The sequence below is a fragment of the Dendropsophus ebraccatus genome, chromosome 9, assembly GCF_027789765.1.
Source record: "Dendropsophus ebraccatus isolate aDenEbr1 chromosome 9, aDenEbr1.pat, whole genome shotgun sequence".
Taxonomy (NCBI): domain Eukaryota; kingdom Metazoa; phylum Chordata; class Amphibia; order Anura; family Hylidae; genus Dendropsophus; species Dendropsophus ebraccatus.
Genome location: NC_091462.1, coordinates 102,034,406 through 102,054,881, shown reverse-complemented (window position 1 = coordinate 102,054,881; position 20,476 = coordinate 102,034,406). Strand labels below are relative to the sequence as shown.

The 20,476-nt window shown below is 43.9% G+C and overlaps 1 protein-coding gene across 2 annotated transcripts; it reads left to right on the top strand.

The window, feature by feature from the left end:
- The first annotated feature begins 1,587 nt into the window (after positions 1-1,587).
- NLRC3 (NLR family CARD domain containing 3) lies at positions 1,588-20,110 on the top strand. Of its 2 annotated transcripts, XM_069984107.1 has the most exons (20): positions 1,588-1,823; positions 5,191-6,385; positions 7,570-7,687; positions 8,094-8,351; positions 8,429-10,106; positions 10,197-10,283; positions 10,374-10,457; positions 10,544-10,627; positions 11,342-11,425; positions 11,612-11,695; positions 11,778-11,861; positions 12,460-12,543; positions 12,716-12,799; positions 14,731-14,814; positions 14,951-15,034; positions 16,839-16,922; positions 17,097-17,180; positions 17,591-17,674; positions 17,926-18,009; positions 19,141-20,110. In XM_069984107.1, exons 3-20 carry the CDS (start codon positions 7,660-7,662, stop codon positions 19,229-19,231), a joined length of 3,234 nt encoding a protein of 1,077 aa, XP_069840208.1. In that variant the 5' UTR covers positions 1,588-1,823; positions 5,191-6,385; positions 7,570-7,659; the 3' UTR covers positions 19,232-20,110. The 2 variants fall into 2 exon arrangements, with proteins under 2 accessions (XP_069840208.1, XP_069840207.1); XM_069984106.1 differs by lacking the exon at positions 5,191-6,385.
- Positions 20,111-20,476: the final 366 nt, after the last annotated feature.

Sequence of the window (20,476 nt, the reverse complement as noted above, 5' to 3'; positions counted from 1 at the left end):
GGTGCGCTGAGTGTAGATCCCGGATCCTCCACTATAGCATACATCTGTATGACGGCCGCTCAGTGCTGGTGTATGCCACTAACCTTACTTATTCACTGATGCAATCATTACATTAAAAGCAATGGTGACAAATGTGCAGAGGATTTAGGTAAGTGGTGAGGATGGGGCTATATAGAGCAAGGTGGGGGGGGGGGGGGACATGGTCTAAATCATGATATAAATCTACACCTGGATTTATGGCACACACTGCACAGGGCCGGACTGGTTTACTAAGAGGCAGGTAGTATAAATCCACTCCTAATCATGGTAAACTACTCATGTAACTGAAGGCTGGACCCATCTTAAAGTGGTATTCTGTCAGGCGAAAAATATATATATTTTTTTATATTTTATTGCTTAAGATTCATAACTTTGTAATAATTTATTGAAATAAATTATACTTTTTTTTTTGCCTTGTGTGGCAGCAGTATAAGGGGCAATGGCTGTGGCAGGAACTGCAGGTATGCATAAGTCTTGGTTTCAGCACAATTCGGTATCACTGCTATAAGCAGACACTGCGCCTCCCCTGATGTCTACACTTGGGGAAGCTGTCAGTAGCGCTGCAGCAATGGTGGCCTGTAACAGCGAGTGGTGAGTGACATCTATCACTACTGGCTCTGTTATACAGACAGCTTCCTCAGGTCCCAGGGGACGCTCAGTATGTGCACACAGAAGAAGAAAAAAATGCATTTTTATTAGCTTCGCAAGAATACCCCTCTCCTCTAAAGGTCTTGGCCACTGCTGTCCAGTGCCTCTCCTCATGGATAATCTGTCTCTAGTAACAGCTAGACCAAGACAGAACACAGGAAGTGAGGGAAGGGTCTAGACACTGCTATGTGCAGGATTGGGAGTGACATCCTGGGCTATGTTCCTGTGCTTTCCTTGCTGTGATCCTTCTGCTGCTGTTTCTTTCCTTTCTGCTCACATAGCCCCCTGCATCATTGGCTGCCCCCCTCCATGCTATTTATAGTACTGTACTATGTAAGTCATTCCCCAGCACAGTGCAGCCCTTCATTCCAGTGCACTTTTTTCCAGAACTATGACATGTCACAGAGGAGTAGGTACTGTGCTTTCATCTGATTGGTCGGAGAAGTAAGGGAAGAACCTGACTGAGTACTAATCGAACAACCATGCAGGTTTTGGAAAAAAATCTTTCGAAGCGACCTTTTCCCTTTAAAGTATACCGCAGGTTCGTACATCCCCTTTAAAATTGCAGTTTAGTAGGACGGAGACCTGAGCCAGACCCCTACTCTCTAGAACATCCATTCCAGTAGTTGCCTCTATAGTACACAGACCCTTGGTTACAGCTATGACATTTTCCGGATTGTCAGATGCTGGATTACAGGATATTACAGTAATATGTATATCTAAACCCTCCGTTCTCGCATATCATACACACAATGCCTATATTCAGCTCTCTCAGTATATTGTCGCCCGTCAGCCACCTGATCTTTATTTTTTTTCTAAGTGCAGTTTCAAGACCTAAGACAGGAAGTCAGGGAGGGCGAGACGCTGAGCAGGAAGAGGTGAGATGCTGAGATCAGTGGACCAGACGTATAGCAGAGCTCAGACGGTACAACACAAGGCTGGGTGACTGGACTAAACCTGATGCAGTGGGAGCTGCCAATAGGAATTACCAATAGAATCACAACTGGCGACAGGTAGCAGAGGTCTTGAAGACTGAAGGTTGATGGTCTTTCAAGGTCAACTGGACAGCTAGCATTGAAGATCAGCAAGACCAGCAGCCATAAAACAGAGAGGACATCAGCACATTATTACCACTGGTGAGATTACATAGTCCATGGCGGCAGGGCCCACTATGGGGCTAGCACAATCCAAAGGGTAGGGGGTCACCTTCTCTGCCATCACTGCAACAAAAGGTTTACCCCAACTCAAGGGTCATCCAAGTGATCGGATCCCTGCTAAAGATAAGCCTCCCCCAGCATGATGTTGCCCCCGACATGTTTCCCAGTGGGGGGGTTTCTTCAGGGTGATGTGCACAATTTTCTGCACTCAACATTTTGCATTTAGGCCAAAAAGTTAAAACTTTGGTTTCATGTGACTGGACCAGGGCAGAAATGTGGAGTATGCGACAAATAATTGTTCTGTGGACAGATTCTCTGTCCTGAGCTGTGGATCTCTGCAGCCCCTCCATAGTGGCCATCGATCTCGTGGCTTCTCCTCTATGTAGTGCTATCCTCGTCTGGGCTGTCAGGTTGGGTGGATGGTAAAAATGAGCAAATCTGAGAGTGCTGCATTTGATTACCAGTGGCTGGAGAAGTTGGACGCAGGCAGCCCTAAGGCCTATGGCTGTATCCATGTTTTCCAGGACTTCCTAGGGCGGCATCCAACTTTTTCATCCACCCGTAATCAAATGCCGCAGTCTCGGATTTGCTCTTCTTAAGTGCATGGCCATTTCTTGGTAGATTTTCAGTTGTGCCATAAAAATATTGTATAACGTGAAAAAATTTGGAAAAGTTCAAGGAGTATGAAGACTTTTGCAAGGCACTGTATGCTGTCTGTGTCTGGACCGATTGACAGGACCTGTATGGGGGGATTTTCCGCTATTGTCAGTGTAGGTGTAGTGAAAGACTTCACTGATTTACATTTCGCTTGTTAAGTCATGTATATCGCAATACAATGAGGGGAATTCAATGTCAGAAAGAGAAGTCATGTAAAAGTAAAAAGAAAGAGGTGGGGAGAGGGAAGAACCTGGGACAAGTATGAGGAGCAACTTCACACTTGGGAACTAACATGAACCTGGTATGGGGGTCTATCTGAGGAATCTGGATACCATCTACCGTCAGCAGCCAGGACTGGGGGTAACAACATGGCAGAAAAAGTTTAACATAAAAATACAAAAACTTATGGACCTATTGTAGGAGAATGGGATCCAGGGCCAAAGAGGCCATGTAGTTTTCTATCTATCTCTGCTCAGATAGCCTGGTAGTGGGGGAGCTGTTATATGGTCATTGTGTATTATTGTATCTTGTCTGTTATATGGTCATTGTATCTTAGTATTATCTCAGGATTTCCATTATATTGTGGTGGTGCCATTGTTATTTAGGCATCTGTATGAGGGTGGAATTCAACCAACACATGGCGCTCTTATTTGGGCACCATCCAGTATGACACTTAGACGTCGCTTGGTATGACTATTTATAGATTGCATGACGGTATACCATGTAATAGAGTGACACCTACACAGGGATTGTCCACGTTATGTCTGGCTCTGATGGGATCCATTACAAAATGAAGGGTTTATGGATCCCTTAAAAATGAATGCTGCCTATATCCTATCATTATAGTCTACGAATAATTCATATGAATCACACATATCCTCTATGGCCATACATGTGTTACACAGAATACTTTCTTAGAAATGTATAAATAGCAGTGAGCGGTATAAGGAGGTGTACCCGAGAGGTGGCAATACCATGGTAAATGAGCAGATGAAGTGAAAGCGTGTACGTGACTGGCTGCCACCAGCAAAACTAGCATGGTTTCTCTGTACTAGTGTCATACGTCACCCTCATTGAGGTTAGGAGCGGCTGAGGTTCCTGCACTCGGTAAACCACCACAGCAAACACAGTGACTATAGGCTGCAGGGGGGAAGGGGGGGGATTATATATACAGTAACTGCATAGGTCTAATAATACATATGTGTTACACTGTCTGGTATTAGAGAATGGAAACATCATAGGAGATATGAAAAACTGACACTGATAATGTGGAGTCTCTTTGAGTAGAAATAAGGGGAGGGACGAAGAAGAATAAAACTCTTATAGGAGTGAGTTATAAACCTCCAAGTATAGTGGAAGAAACAATCTCCTTATAAGACAAATAGAAACGGCAGCGAAGCAGGTTGACGTCATTATTATGGGGGACTTTAACTACCCAAATATAAACTGGAAAGCAGAAACCTGCAGCTCCAGGAAGAGAAGCGTGTTTTTGGAAATAGTAAAAGATAATTACCTTTCCCAACTAGTACAGGAACCAACAAGAGGGGGGGCACTCCTGGACTAATAGGCCAGACAGAATATCAAAAATAGAGGTGGGGGGTCACCTAGGTAATAGTGACCATAACATAGTAATTTTTTAATTATCCTTCAATAAAATTATTAGTAGAGGGGCTACAAAAACATTACATTTCAGGAAGGCTAATTTCCAAAAACTACGAGAGGACCTTGGGAACATAGACTGGGACAATGCCTTCAGAAATAAAAGTACACAAGAGAAATGGGACATATTTAAGGGCATCCCGGGTAAATCGTGTGAACGACACATACCATATGGGAATAAAAGTAGTAGAAATAAGAGAAATCCAATGTGGTTAACTACAGCTGTAAGGGGTGCAATAAATGATAAGAAACAAGCATTCAGAATACTAAAACAAGAAGGTAGTGGGGAAGCATTGAGCAACTATAGACAGAAGAATAGAATGTGTAAAAAGCAAATAAAAGAAGCAAAAATAGCAACAGAAAGAAGGATTGCCACTAGAGATGAGCAAACCTGGAGCATGCTCGAGTCCATCCGAACCTGAACTTTCGGCATTTGATTAGCGGTGGCTGCTGAAGTTGGATAAAGCCCTAAGGCTATGTGGAAATCATGGATATAGTCATTGGCTGTATCCATGTTTTCCAGACAGCCTTAGAGCTTTATCCAAGTTCAGCAGCCCCCGCTAATCAAATGCCGATCGTTCGGGTTCGGATCGACTCAAACTCAAACCCGAACCCGGTTCGCTCATCTCTAATTGCCACAGAAAGTAAAATGAATCCCAAAATGTTCTTCACCTATATAAATAACAAAAGACTTAAGACCGAAAATGTTGGTCCCCTCAAAAATAATCTGGGTGTAATGGTGGAGGGGGAAGAGGAAAAGGCGAATCTACTAAATACATTCTTCTCTACTGTATTCACAGAGGAGAATCCCATAACAGACGACATGACTAGGGATAATGTAAATCCTCCCATAAATCTCACCTGCCTAACACAACAAGAAGTGGGGAGACGCCTTAAAAACATTAAAATCCATAAGTCACCGGGCCCAGAAAGTATCCATCCTAGAGTTTTGCAAGAATTGAGTACTGTGTTAGACAGACCCTTATTCCTAACATTTAAAGATTCTATAATGACAGGGATTGTTCCACAGGACTGGCGCATAGCCGATGTGGTACCAATATTTAAGAAGGGGTCAAAGAGTGATCCTGGAAACTACAGGCCCGTAAGTCTAACATCTATAGTAGGTAAAGTATTTGAGGGGTTTGTAAGAAATGCTATACTGGAGTATCTTAATGAAAATGATCTTATGACGCAGCACCAGCATGGATTTATGAGGAATCGGTCCTGTCAGACTAATCTGATCGGCTTCTATGAAGAGGTAAGTTATAGACTGGACCTAGGGGAGGCTGTGGATGTTGTGTATCTGGACTTTTCAAAGGCATTTGATACTGTGCTGCATGAAAGGTTGGTCTACAAAATGAGGATGCTGGGACTCGGGGAAAACGTATGCAAATGGGTAAGTAACTGGTTGTGTGATAGAAAACAGAGGGTGATCATTGATGGAACATATTCAGATTGGGTTTTAGTTACTAGTGGGGTACCAAAGGGGTCAGTGTTGGGTCCACTTCTTTTTAATATTTTATTAATGATCTTGTAGAGGGGCTACAGAGTAGAATCTCTATTTTTGCAGATGATACTAAACTGGGTAAAGTAATCAGTACAGAGGAGGATAATATCATATTACAGAGGGATTTGGAGAAGCTAGAGGCTTGGGCGGAGAAATGGCAAATAAGGTTTAATGTGGATAAATGTAAGGTTATGCATTTGGGCCGTAGAAATAATAAATACAGTTATGTGTTAAATAATAAAACACTGGGTAAAACTACTTCCGAAAAGGACCTGGGGGTATTGGTGGACAGCAAACTCAACTTTAGTGATCAGTGCCAGGCAGCAGCTGCCAAGGCTAATAAAATAATGGTTTTGCCTCTTTATAAATCACTGGTCAGACCACACATGAAATACTGTGTACAGTTTTGGGCACCGGTATATAAGAAGGACACAGCTGAACTAGAGCGGGTGCAGAAGAGGGCGACAAAGGACATTAAGGGAATGGGTGGGTTACAGTACCAGGACGGGTTATCAAACTTGGGGTTATTTACACTAGAAGAAGACGTCTTAGGGGCGATCTGATCACAATGTACAAATATATGAATGGACAGTACAGAGATCTTTGTGGTGATCTTTTTACTCCTAGGTCTGTAACCATGACAAGGGGGCATCCTCTACGTCTAGAGGAAAGAAGATTTCACCATCAGCATCGACGCGGGTTCTTTACTGTACGAGCGGTAAGACTGTGGAACTCTCTGCCACATGATGTTGTCATGGCCGATTCATTAAATAAGTTCAAGGGAGGCCTGGATGCTTTTCTTGAACAATATAATATTACAAGTTATGGGCATTAGATTTCTGGTGATACGTTGATCCAGGGATTGTTCTGGTCGTCATTGGAGTCGGGAAGGAGTTTTCTCCCCGTGATGGGGCAATTGTCGTCTGCCTCATAGGGGTTTTTGCCTTCCCCTGGATTAACACAGTAGGGTTTCCCTAGGTTGAACCTGATGGACTCTTATCTTCTTTCAACCTTATTTACTATGTTAATATAACACAATGATCTACACAGTGATCAGTGGTATATGCATACAGTAAGGGCTGGGGACCACTCAATGACTTCACATCCCATTCACAGCCCAAGTTTTATCTATAATTACTCCAAAATGGCACTGAGTCACTGTGTTAAGGGTCCCTGTCAATGTTTACCAATGGTTAGAGAAGCATGAAAGTAGAGACAGGGTTCCCCTTATAGAAGTTGTCCAGGAAAATGTGGCTACTGACCGCCAAAAACACTTGCTCACGGGCTCACTTCACATTCACTTTAATGAAGCTGAGCTGCAATACCAGACACAACCCAGGGGCAGGTGTGGTGCTGTTACAGGAAGAAAGCAGACATGTTTGTCTAATCCTATACAACCCACCTTAATGTCAGTTCTATATTCTGTTATGCTCGGCTCGGTATAGGGGATGTATAGTTTTGTTGTTAGCTAAGGACGGGGCTATCAGTGTGGTTTGGGTGATTCTTTTTTAGTACATTGTTTGTTTTGTTTTTTAATGATTGGGGGGGGGGGGGAAGGTTTAGGTTCTGCACCTTGTGCCCCCAATAGGATTGTAGGTCGTTTAGTTTTTACATTGCTGTTTTACATTGTAGAAGGTTCTGACATATCAGGAGGGCATATAACCCTTCTCTCTGCCATTATGAAAGGGCTGTGATGGTTCTGCTACTGATACTAAGGTTACTTAGTTTCATCATTCTAAGAAGAAGAATAAAACCCAAGTCAACCCAAGCTCAACATTACTCATGTTCTGCTTAGGCCCAGAACTTTTTGTCCCTCTTGGGCACATGAATTTCAGCCTATATATCTTTATCTTTATGTTTTCATTATGTAATTGTCTTTATTTCAATTCCATGTCCTGACAGGTTGGTGTCCCAGCTCTTCTTTCTTCTTCTTCTTTAGTACAGATGAGGAGATGACATGGACCTGGATCACGCCTGGAATCCTGGAGCTTCATGGTTTTTCGAAACAATGATATGGAAGGTTAGTAAGTATGATTATAGAAATGATTATTCTTTGTGCCGTTCATAAGGACATGTCCTTTTGCCAATATCATCTCAGTAATAACCCATCTTTTTCACCCACTTGTACTAAAGTTATTTAGAAGGGTTTTATCTTTTAAAGGAGGAGAATAAAACCCAAAACCAATATTGGGCTGTAACTTATATTGATTGTGGGTGATACACTTCTGCTTAACTAGAAAGGCTTGTTATTCTTGGACATTAAAAAGTTAGATTGCAACTTGATAAATGAGGACAGTTTGGAAAAGACCATAGACCTATATTGTTTTATATTTCATGAGTCCATGCGTAAACTTCTATTGTTCTTGGCCTTTTCAAGATTACTGTTACTTTCTTTACTCATGACTAATTCTTTTTATTCTGGTAAGGCCTATGGATTCTTCGGTACAGGAGACAGCTGGCATCCAGTGCCTGTCCGGAATCCCTCCAGGAGATCATAACAAAGCTGCAAGAACTGCAGATGTTGACCATAGAGGAGGTGAAACGCCTTCAGGAACTACCACTGCCTACGCGGGCAGAGGCCCTTATGGACACTGTAGGTGGGAAGGGCAGAATATCTCTTCAAGCTTTCCAACACTGCATCGAGACGAGTCGCACCTGCCTCTACCTACGCATGCGTCACTACGGTCAGTGATACATGAACTCTTGGGTTTAGTCTAAGCAATGATTGTATCTACTGCAAATATATTTTTCTTATTTACAGATCCTCTGGTTCGGAAACATTTGGACAATGTGGAGTATGATGATCACCATCCTCTGTTGGCACAGTTAAGCTCCGTTCTAATGGTGGAAGGTCTCAAGGATGCCCAGATCCAAGAACATGATATTGTACAGCTAGAACTAGACCAGGCTGGGCAAGGAGGCTCTAAGATGTTGCCCCTTGAAAAAATGCTATTGCCATTGTCTCGAGTCAGTCTTCCTCCACGCATCACCCTAACTGTGGGGGTGGCCGGGGCTGGGAAGAGCACTCTTGTTAGATTGTTTGTGGAAAAGTGGGCTCGTAGAGAATTGTGTCGGGACATCAAATCTGTGTTGTCTCTGAATCTGTGGGAGCTAAATATTTATGATCGTCTATCTGCAGAAAAGTTGGTACGAATTGCTTGCCCAGGCACCACCACGCCACTGCCAGGTTCTCTTCTAATCTTGGATGGTTTGGACGAATTACGCGTTCCACTTGATTTCTCAGACTCTATTGGCAGCACAGACCCCCAAAAAGAACTTCCTCCTGAGTGTCTCATAACAAATATTTTACGGGGTAACCTGCTGCCAGATGTGAACTTGTGGATCACATCAAGACCAGGAGCAGCTTCGAAGATTCCTGGTGGGCTGGTGGATCGAATGACAGAAGTATCAGGTTTAGGGTCAACTGAAATCAGGAACGTTCTAGATCAGTTGATACACAATACCAATGGCACCATGGACAGGGTCTGGGATCACCTACAATGTCATCGTGCCTTGAAGGCCCTGTGTTCAGTGCCCACATTGTGCCATATGATAGGACTTTCTCTAGGGTTTACCTTGCATGCTCAAGACTCAACATGTCAAACTCTACCAGATACACTGTCTTCCATATTGTCCTGGTATCTGAAAGTCCAATTTTGTGACTCTGAAGGGATAGAACAACCCACTAATGCCCGGAGAATGATAGGCAATTTAGGGAAACTGGCATTCCAGGGGCTGCTTAAGAAACGGACTGTGTTTTATGAGTCAGATCTGAAGACTTGTGGGATTGAGATGCCGATTTTACCCGGAAGCCTATGTTCTCGATTACTGGTTTACCAAAATTCCCCTTCATGTTTATCTTTTTCCTTCTCCCATCTTTTGCTGCAGGAGTTTCTGGCAGCTGTCCACTACCACTCTGCTGCCAAACGTGCCATCTTTGACCTGTTTGCCGATGGAGGAGTTTCATGGCCCAAGTTGGGCTTTCTCAACCACTATAAAAGTGCCACCCAACGCGTTTTACAACCTGATGGAGTGCAGTTGTCCATTTTCCATCGTTTTTTATCTGGACTTCTTTCACCACAGGTCATGCGTGTCCTTTCTGGGTGTCTTCCAAACAAAGAAGAACCAAGCAACCAACGCGGGCCAGTAATAGATCACCTGCAGAGCTTGTTGAGTGCAGGGAAGACAATCTCCAGTGGATTGGTAAACTTGGTGTGCTGCCTCTATGAGATGGGGCACACAGAGCTGGTTTGTGCTGTGGATGAGGGTCTGAAGACTGGAACTCTTAGGGGTCACTTGAACCCATTGACATGTTCAGCTCTGGCATATCTTCTACGAGTGTCGGGCAGCTGTGCCCAAGAGACCAACCTCAGTCAATGCCTGAATTATGGACTAGTCCAGAACTTCCTCCCACAGCTCCAGTACTGCACCAATCTCCGGTAATGACCATAAGTTTTGTAGCCACCCATGACATGCGGTTACATGCATGATTTGGAGAAATCGTATCTCATAGACCTTTCTTTGTACAGAATGGAGAATAACAACTTTAAAGATGATGTCATGGAGCTGTTGGCCACCATCCTGCGCGCTAAAGACTGTGCCATCCAGAAAATCAGGTGACATGTGAGAATCGTGGAAAAGTCATCATGTGATCTGTACATTTGAATATTAAGTCAATAACCCAACTCAATATTCTTCATTTCCAGCCTTGCAGAAAACCATGTGGGTAACCGAGGTATTAAAGTGTTGGGGAAAGCTCTAATGGTGAACCATACTCTTTCATCTCTTGAGTAAGTTATCGTAATCGGGAAGTGGGGGGGGGGGCTGTATATCATTGAGGGACAATCCTAGTGACTTCACGCATTTCATGCCATAGCCTCCACAGCAACCTCATTGGACCCAATGGTGCTCGCGCCTTGTCAGAAGCTCTGAGGAACAATCAAGTACTTGTGAGTCTCAAGTGAGTAAATTACACCTGGTTACACCACCACCTACTTCTATGATATGTTTTATTAGAATAGTGACTTATTGCTCACTGATGGCACCCTCTCCGTCTCGCTGAAGGAGATGAGCTCCATTGTAAGTTAATGGAGACTTCAGGAGAGAGAAGCATTCAGCCATGTGCTTCTCCTGGCTCTAATGACTGGTTGGGTGTGAACACTCAGACCCTGACTGATCAAAACTTTTAATATGTCAAAGTTTTTTAAAGTGACAGAAACACTTTAAGGCTATGTTCACACTACGTAAAACTACGGCCGTAGTTTTGCGGGGTGGAGCATAGCCTATCTTCAATGGGATCCCGGCCGGAACGTACACACATCGTATACGCTCCGGCCGGGATCCCATGCGGCGCCGGAAAAAACTGACATGTCGGTTTTCTGCGGCCAGAATTCAGTGAATTCCGGCCGCAGAAAGGCCTGTCAGTTCACACAGTGAAGCGAGCGGCTCCGTCCGCCTGCTTCACTGTGTGCTATTGCAAGCTCTGATGCAGGCGCACGTTGATGCGCCTGCATCAGAGCTCCGCGGCCGGAAAGATCACGGAAGGTCACAGAACAGCCGGATGTTCACGTAATGTAAACATAGCCTAAATGTAACCAAGACATGTTGACTTTTACCCTTGGTCTGTGTCAAAATGTGTCGCATACCCGGGGTCATGCCTATATCTTTCATGCAGTCTACAAAACAATTGCATCAAGTCGGAGGGGGCTCAGTACCTGGCACAGGCTCTACGGATGAACCGCAAGCTTAAGGCCCTGAAGTAAGTGGAGAGAGTTCATTTTATGTCATGTTTCAGTGCCCATCGTCTGCCATTTATAACACTAAGTCTCCAGAGCTTGGTGTGAATGCGACCTCTGTACCCCCTATATGTAAACTGCCAAGACGTATCTATGGGGTCCCATGATTACGATTGTGGAGCTATATATTCTGTCTTGTCACCCAACAGTATTAAGAAGAACAGCATTGACGCTGCAGGTGTGGAAAGCCTGGCCTCCAGTCTAAAGGAGAACCAGGTACTCCAGGAGCTGTGGTGAGTGATTGCGGCTTCTGCTCTGCCCACCACATGGCGCTCCACTGGGGAAGTTCTCACGATTTCACATCCTTCTCTGCAGGTTATCCAGCAACAGTCTGGGTGATCACGGTGCTGTGGCTTTGGCTGACGCTCTCCCTGCAAACTCAGGTTTAATCACCCTTGAGTAAGTCACGTTATGGACGGAGGGATGGAGAGGAAGAGTGGAAGGGGAAGCTTTTCATGTCTAAGTTCTCATGCATATAGCTGTATTACACATCAATGTTACCCAGATCCTTCATATGCTGCCATAGACTCCTATAGCCAGAAAAGAGCAACACAAACAATCCACAGATCATTTGTGTGGCCCGACTGCCTGATACTGAGACATTTAATGGGTGACACATGAAATGTGTTTTCATTATTTAATTACTATTAATAGGCACAGCGCCATGCTTTTGGTAGTGGCCATACCTAGTATTACAACTACAAACAGATCAGTTCCATCAAAGAGAAAAGGTCTGAGTTGCAATACCAAGGAGAACCACTGCCAACAGTATGGTACTGTGTCTGGTAAACACCAAAGGGCCTTGGTGGCCTAGAAGGGGCCAAGAGTTTCCCCCCTCCCCCACTGATCTGCTGCTTGTCTGTCTATTGTGGAGCTTACTAAAACATCACCTTCTTTAAGGAATTACATTTGCACTTATTTCCTCTTCTTCACAACATGGGTTTTGTTGATTTCCCGTTTCTCATGCATTATTCACGCTAATGTCACCTATGTTCAGCCTGCAGAGTAATTCCATCAGTAACCACGGCCTGAAGTCCCTGACCTGCGGCCTGAGCCGGAACCACAGCCTCAAGCACCTTAAGTGAGTCTTCCTATATATCAGCATTTGCAATCTTTGGCTCTCCAGACGTCTCAAAACTGATGGGGCATGCTGGGAGTTGTAGTTCTGCAATAGCTGGAAGGCCTAGGAGGTAAGGGACAGTGATATGTTGGTATACAGTATATAATGTGTGTGTTTTCCTCTTGTTCCTCAGCTTGCGGGAAAACTCCATCAGCATTGAAGGGGCTCAGGCCTTGGCACAATCTCTTCAAATAAACACCACCCTGACACACTTGGAGTAAGTATGGGGACTACTTAAAGGGATACTAACACAAACTTAAAGGGAGTGTGTGACCTAAATTTTCTTTTACTTATTAGAGACAGATACTAAAACTATTTTCTGATTTTTAATTTCACTTTTTGTACATTGTTATGGGGGCTGCCATATTGCCTGGACGAGCAGTGACAGATGGCCGGTCACAAGTTAGGTGGAACAGCGTGACTCCACTGATGTGGTGGTTGGCCGAGATATAACCCTGCCCGTTGGCGTTTTGTTGTGAGGGCAGTGCCGGTTGGGCACACAGGTATGCTGGCACACCTGCTTTTATTTGGAGTGGGCTGGCTATACCTCTTTTCCCCTGTGGATAGTGACCTGCCGGGCTGTTTTGGGCTCCCTTGGGCAATTATCATGGTGGTCCGGAGTGGAGTAGTGACCCAGACTAGTCATGTTAAAATAAATATACTCTTGTTTACTGTAAAGATACTTGATACAGAAAAATACAGTACACTTTCGTCTTGATAAGTTACTTTATACTTGAGAAACCAGATCTGTACTGAGAGTTGAAGGAGTGACACAGCCGTGCTGGTTGGGCTGCGTGTTGAGAGGTAGAAAAGGATCAGAAGAGAGGAGGATGTCGAGAGAGTCCCAACCCAAGTAGTACTGTGCTCTGCCGGAACTTCAGAGGTAGAATACTTGAAAGAAGAGAGAATACTTGTTCCTGTGTTTTGAATCCTTGGTCTTTGCACCACCTATTGCCCACCAGTGTCGGGTGACACAAGCCCCAGACCTTGTTTCCTGGGATGAGCAGAGTGGTCAGAGTTCACTGATTACACCCGCGCTGCGAGATAGAGTGCATAGGCTTCTAGCAACTTTGCTCTATCCAGATCAGTTCCTTTACTTCTTGTGGACACTGTCCTGCACTGTGTTCCTCTTGTCCATGGCGTGGGTTGAGATGATCCCTGACTTGTTTTCTCTAGTAGTGACTTAACACTGCATAGTGTGTAATAAAGTTGCTTGAGGGAAAACTGTGTCTAGGTCTCGCGTATACATGTGCTCTGCTCAACGTCTAGACCACAACACTTGGACTGGGGACCTAGCAGGAGCCAGGGCCCAACTTGACTGCTGTAGGGAGCATCCTAGCTGGCATCCTTCCTCTACAGAATCTAAAGCAAGAAGACCTTACACTTCCTCTACCCATGTGACTTCCTTCCTACAGCATATGTAAACAGTGCTGTGAGTGGATGAGGAGTGCGTGTGTAAGATACAAAGAGAAAGGTGATAGGTTAGAAAAAGAAAGAACTCTCACTGGTGTACAGATCAATGTGGTACATAAGCAAAACAATAACTAACTAACTTTAGTTCCTACAGCTGTGCAATATCTGGACACAAATACTTGGAACAACGACATCTAGTGGTAAAACTTTGGTACTGCTACATTACCACTTACACTTATAAGTACAGACTTTTGCAAAGGGTATAACCAATAGCAACACCAGTGGTGGGATACCACACATGACCATAGATGACAATAGACAGAATTTGTCCCCTTAAAGGGGTAGTGCGGCGCTAAATAATTATTCAAAGAATAACACACATTACAAAGTTATACAACTTTGTAATGTATGTTATGTCTGTGAATCGCCCCCTTCCCCTTGTCCCACCACCCCCGCCCGTGTACCTGGAAATGTGTGGTGCATTATACATTACCTGATCCGTGTCGAGGACGTCCGCCATCTTGTGCCAAACGTCATCTTCGGCCGCACGGCCGCGTCATCAGCTGCTCAGCCTAGCTGCTGTTCTAGTAGTATGCACTAGGTGGCACTAGAGGGCCAGTTCTCCTTCTGGCTGCTACTCCCATAGTTCTATCCCTGAGGCTTATGTAATTCTATAGTAAAGAAGAAGGATTCAAAATGCAATAAAGTAACTCAGAATATCTGTCGTCCCCATAGTCTGACAGCGAATCTTCTGCATGATGAAGGCGTGGAGGCTCTGTCAGGAGCGCTGAGGGGGAATCGGAGTCTGGAGACTCTACAGTAAGTTCTTACAGTGAATGTCAGCTATAACTATGGAAGCAATACATATTCCAAGGTTTGATAACCATGAATGATTGTCAAAAAATATCTCAAAGGGTTAATAAGTTATGAACCACTTGCATATTCTCTTCTTCAGTCTCCAGTGGAATTTCCTGCGGGTGGGGTCAGCGCGGTCACTTGCCGGAGCTCTACAGATTAACCAATGTCTACGCTGTTTGGAGTAAGTACGACCCAAAGCCAAATGTGGACTCCATGGGGAAAGTTTTCTACCCTTATGGAGTAGAGGGGATGATTTACTTCACACATTATCCATCTTTACAACAAAATCCAGCATTGTGCATGAAATAATTCCTTAAATCTAGCTTTGTAATGGTCACAGCAATGTTCTCTGATTCAGAAATCCAAAAAAAGATACATGTTTTGCAGCCTGCCACCCCTAGGGGGAGCTGATGGCACTGTGCTTTGGTAGTGAGGCTAATCTGTACATTGTACTTAGTAAGCTCATAAGCGCCCCTAGTGGTGGCTGCAGGAAAAAGATCTCTTTGTTAAAGTTTGGCGAAAATTTTTATTAAAGTATTGTATTGCCCCCCAAAAGTTATACAAATTACCAATATACACTTGTTACAGGAAATACTTATAAAGTGCTTTTTATCCCTGCACTTACTACTGCATCAAGGCTTCACTTCCTGGATAACATGGTGATATCACTTCCTGGATAACATGGTGATGTCACTTCCTGGATAACATGGTGATGTCACTTCCTGGATAACATAGTGATGTCACTTCCTGGATAACATGGTGATGTCACTTCCTGGATAACATGGTGATGTCACTTCCTGGATAACATGGTGATGTCACTGCCTGGATAACATGGGGATGTCACTTCCTGGATAACATAGCGATGTCATGACCCGACTCCCAGAGCTGTGCGGGCTGTGGCTGCTGGAGAGGATGATGGCAGGGGACACTGAGAGACACAGGGCACTGGAGGGACACTGAGCATCCCCCTGCCATCATCCCCTCCAGCAGCCACAGCCCGCACAGCTCTGGGAGTCGGGTCGTGACATCACCATGTTATCCAGGCAGTGACATCACTATTTTATCCAGGAAGTGACATCACCATGTTATCCAGGAAGTGACATCACCATGTTATCCAGGAAGTGACATCACCATGTTATGCAGGAAGTAAAGCCTTGAAGCAGTGGTAAGTGCAGGCAAAAAAGCACTTTATAAGTATTTCCCATAATAAGTGTATATTGGTGATTTGTATAACTTTTGGGGGGCAATACTATACTTTAATAAAAATTTTCACCGGACTTCTCCTTTAAATACCAAATTTTAGTCAAAATTTTCTTCCCATCATGCATCAGGATGAATAAGAGACTTCATTGTCTCTTTGGTCAATTCAGTATTCAGAGTTGTAATACCACAAGCACCATTCATTTTAATGGAAATAAGCTGAAAAATCACACACAAACTTGGGACAAGAGAAGTAGCGCTATTTCTGAAAGAAAGCAGCCATGTTTTTCTAAGCCTGGATAATCCCTTTAAGTACTACACAGCACTAAATATGTTAATAGCACTGGATGTGTTCCTTAATATTTTAATGGATTTTCCTGGACTTTTTTTTATTGATGATCTGCTCTGAGTATAACGCATCAATATCTGATCAATAGGGGGTCCAACACACCCGACTATCAGCTGTTTGCCAATGTCGCGCCACCCATATACAAAGTAAATAGGCTGCACTGAATAAACTGTACTGAGCAGCACTCTCATTCACTTCAATAAGAGTTAAGCTGCAGAAACCCAGCGTGACCACTACATAAAGTATGGCGCTGTCTGCTTTCATCTACTTTGTAAGCGCCCCAGCTCTGGTGCTGGGTGTCAGCCCCCCCAAATAAGATATTAATGGACTATCCCGAGGACAGGCTATAAGCTAGAAAAGTGCCAGAAAATTCCTTTTAAGAACTCTGTCTCAGCTCATTAATTAAACTGAGTTACAACTAATCCAATCTGACTAGTTTGCAGGAAAACGCCATCGGAGACGAGGGAACGTGCGCACTAGCCAGTGCCCTGCAAGAGAACATCACATTGTCCGCTCTCTAGTAAGTCTTATAAATGAGGTCGTGTTAAGAAACGTGGATGATCGCGTGGTCGTAGTGTGGAGATTATATGGGAAAAACATGGACGACTGGTCAGAAGGGTGGCAGTACGGAGGTGGTGATCCTTATGTCAGCACGTATGTTTTCTCCATGTTTCACTTATTTCTTACGTCACAGTCTCCAGGGTGCAGCTGTCGGGCCCTCAGGGACGCAGTCTCTGGCAGAGGCGCTAATGGTGAATAAGAGTCTGACCACACTCGAGTGAGTACCTCCAGGGGTGCAGATGGCTACTGGTGGGGAGGAGGGGGTTAAACGATATCAAACATAAAGCAGGTCAGTTGCTTCAGATTATAAAGATTATTGGCTCAGTTGCCCCTAGCAACCAATCAGATTCCACCTTTCATTTTCCAAAGAGTCTGTGAGGAATGAAAGGTGGAATCTGATTGGTTGCTAGGGGCAACTGAGCCAGTTTCACTTTACACCATGTTTGATAAATCTCCCCCATAGCGTATATTCTCCATTGACTTCAACGGGGACATTATAATTCACACTAAAACTGAGCCGAAACTGCTCCTGTGTGAATTTACTCTTATGTTGTGTAAAGGAACAGGTTCGGCTCTGCTACATTTACTGTATATACCTGAATAACACACATCTTTGTCTTCCTACAGTCTACGAGGGAATAACATTGGCCTTCGAGGGGCTAAGGCCTTGGCTGGAGCATTGAAGGTTAACAGGACTCTGCAGATTCTAAAGTAAGGGCTACAAATAGTGTAATATAGGCAGTATATATGAAGAAGCTGTATATATCTTATAGTACAGGGGTAAGGAACCTTGGCTCTCCAGCTATTGCAAAACTAGGAATCCCATCATGCCTGGACAGCCAAAGCTAAAGTTTTGGCTAACCAAGCATGATGGGAGTTGTAGTTTTGTAACAGCTGGAGGGCCAGGGTTCGCTACCCCTGCTATAGTACCTTCCCATCTAATAAACTGCTTGTTTCTGCAGTTTACAGGAGAACTCTATCGGGCTGGATGGCGCCATCTGTCTTGCCAATGCCGTGTCTGGAAACTCTTCTCTTGTCTCTTTAAGGTAAGTCTTCTCATATAGAGACATTGCCTCATCATGTTCACTATCAATGGGTGTTGTTCCACCACTTGGACACTTCTTTCCTAATGCTGCGTTTACATGGAACGATTATCGTGCAAATTTGCACGATAACGATCGAATTCAAACAATAATCGCACGTGTAAATGCAGCGAACGATCGAACAACGAGCGAGAAATCGTTCATTTTGATCTTTGAACATGTTCTTAAATCGTCGTTCGTTAAAAATTCGCAGATCGTTCCAAGTAAACAGTCGTTCATCGATTTTTGCTATGTGCGAGATAGGCTTAAGTGATCGTAAAATGATCGCAAAACGAATTTTCCATACGATATATCGTTCCGTCTAAACGCTGATCGTTATAAAAATAAAATCGTAACTTCGAAATCTTTAATCGTACGATCAGGCGAATTTTCGTTCCGTGTAAACGTAGCATTAGGATATGGCATAATGGTCAAATCACTGGGATTCCAGCTGCTGGAGACGCCCATGATTTTGACAATGGGACCCAAAGTCTCTCATTAGAACAGAGTTGCGGTCACTCATGTGCACCAGTGCTCCATTCTAATGGGAGATTTGGGTCCTCAACCTCTGGATAACCCCTTTAATAAGCATTGTGTAATGCCTCGTCTCTCCTGTGATGGCGCTGCAGGGAAATTAAACACCTTTTGCCAGACACCAGTGATCACTAAGGGTCCTATTATTTTTCGTTTCATCTAGTATATGAACGATCATAATATCATAAACTGAAAGATTTGCAATAGATTAGCAAACGATTAACAGTAATTTTATGATCGCTGATCGTTGCCTGCATACACACAGAAAAATTATCCCTTAAATTTGAACAATATAATGATTTTGTGCACAATAATCTTTCCGTAATAGGTAGAGATGAGCTGCATCCTAGTTTTCTAGGCAGTCCTTAGGCTGTATCTACCCTCTCCACGGAGCGGGCAGACAGCGGGAATCAGAAGCCGAGAGTTCAGGTTCATACGAACCCAAACCTCGGCCGGTTCGCTCATCTCTAGTAATAGGGCCCTAAGACTCCCAGAGGGCGCTGGGTGAGATGGATGCAAGAACTGGTATACATGTTACTTGTCTTATCATCTATCATTCAGTTTGCAGGGAAACCACATTGGTCAATCTGGAGCCAAGGTTATCTCTGATATGCTGAAGAGCGACGCTCCGCACTGTACAGTGAACATATAAGAAGCCTGCATGCTGCTCTGAAGGCTCGGAGCACTGACGCCTGAGCTGGACACAGCAGAAGACATCAGTCTGACAATGGACAATTCTACTGAGTAGATTTAGAATTTATATTTCAGATAATTAACATCTCTCATTAATGGAGTATTCTAGGGAATAAAAAAAAATTGTAATCCAACTTTTTTAAAGAACATATTTTTACATTGAGTGGCAGCAGTAATAGGTTGCATTTCCTCTCTGCTGCCACCAGTGGCTGTGTCAGGAACTGCAGGGCTGCTTAAAGGGAATGTGTTGCCTAGATTTTCTTTTACTGATTAGAGTCAGATACAAAAATTTTATTCTAATCTGTTTCTATTTTCTGACTGTAATTTTTTTTATTTCATTGTTTGTACATTGTTATGAGGGCGACCATCTTGCCTGAGCTGTTTTTAACAGCATTTAGTGACATGCTTTATAGCAAGACTCATGGACATAGATGACAATAGACGAACTCTGTCCCCTTGAGATGAATGCGATACATTACTGAGCGCGCTCTGTGACCTGTGAAGAGGTCATTCCACAGGGAGCTGCTATTGTCTCCTTAATCTACTGGTGTCACATGATGCTGTAATACTGTACAGATCACTTTACAGCAGCCTCCTCTTATCACTACAGACACAACAAGAAGTCTCAGCTTAGTTTTAGCCCCAGTGGTGAGAATGAAAACTGCAAGACCTCAGGATTATTTTAAAATATAGATAGAAAAATGAAAAATTAGAAAAAAAAATGTCACCAAAACTTCTTAAAAAACATTATGTATACAATAGGTCATTTTCTGATGACACATTCCCTTTAAGCCCTGATCCAAGCACAGTTACATATGGCTAGTAGAGATGAGCAAACCTCGAGCAGTCTGTATTTGATTACCGGTGGCTAAAGAAGTTGGATGCAGCCCTAAGTCTGCCTGGAATAGGCAGTATACACATTTTCCAGGACTCCCTAGGGCTGCATCCAACTTCTTCAGCCACCGGTAATCAAATGCAGACTGCTCGAGGTTCGCTCATCTCTAATCGCTGAGCCTCCCCTGATGGTGGGATGGGGCTTGTGGAATCCTGCAGTTCCTGACACAGCCATTGGTGGCAGCAGAGGGGCCATGTCTTCCCTTACTGCTGCCCCCGTTCTTATATTTTCCATAGAAGGTTCAGTTTTGAGAAACTTTTTATAGATCATTTTTTTGGTTGACAAGTTGGAGACCATGATACCTGTTGC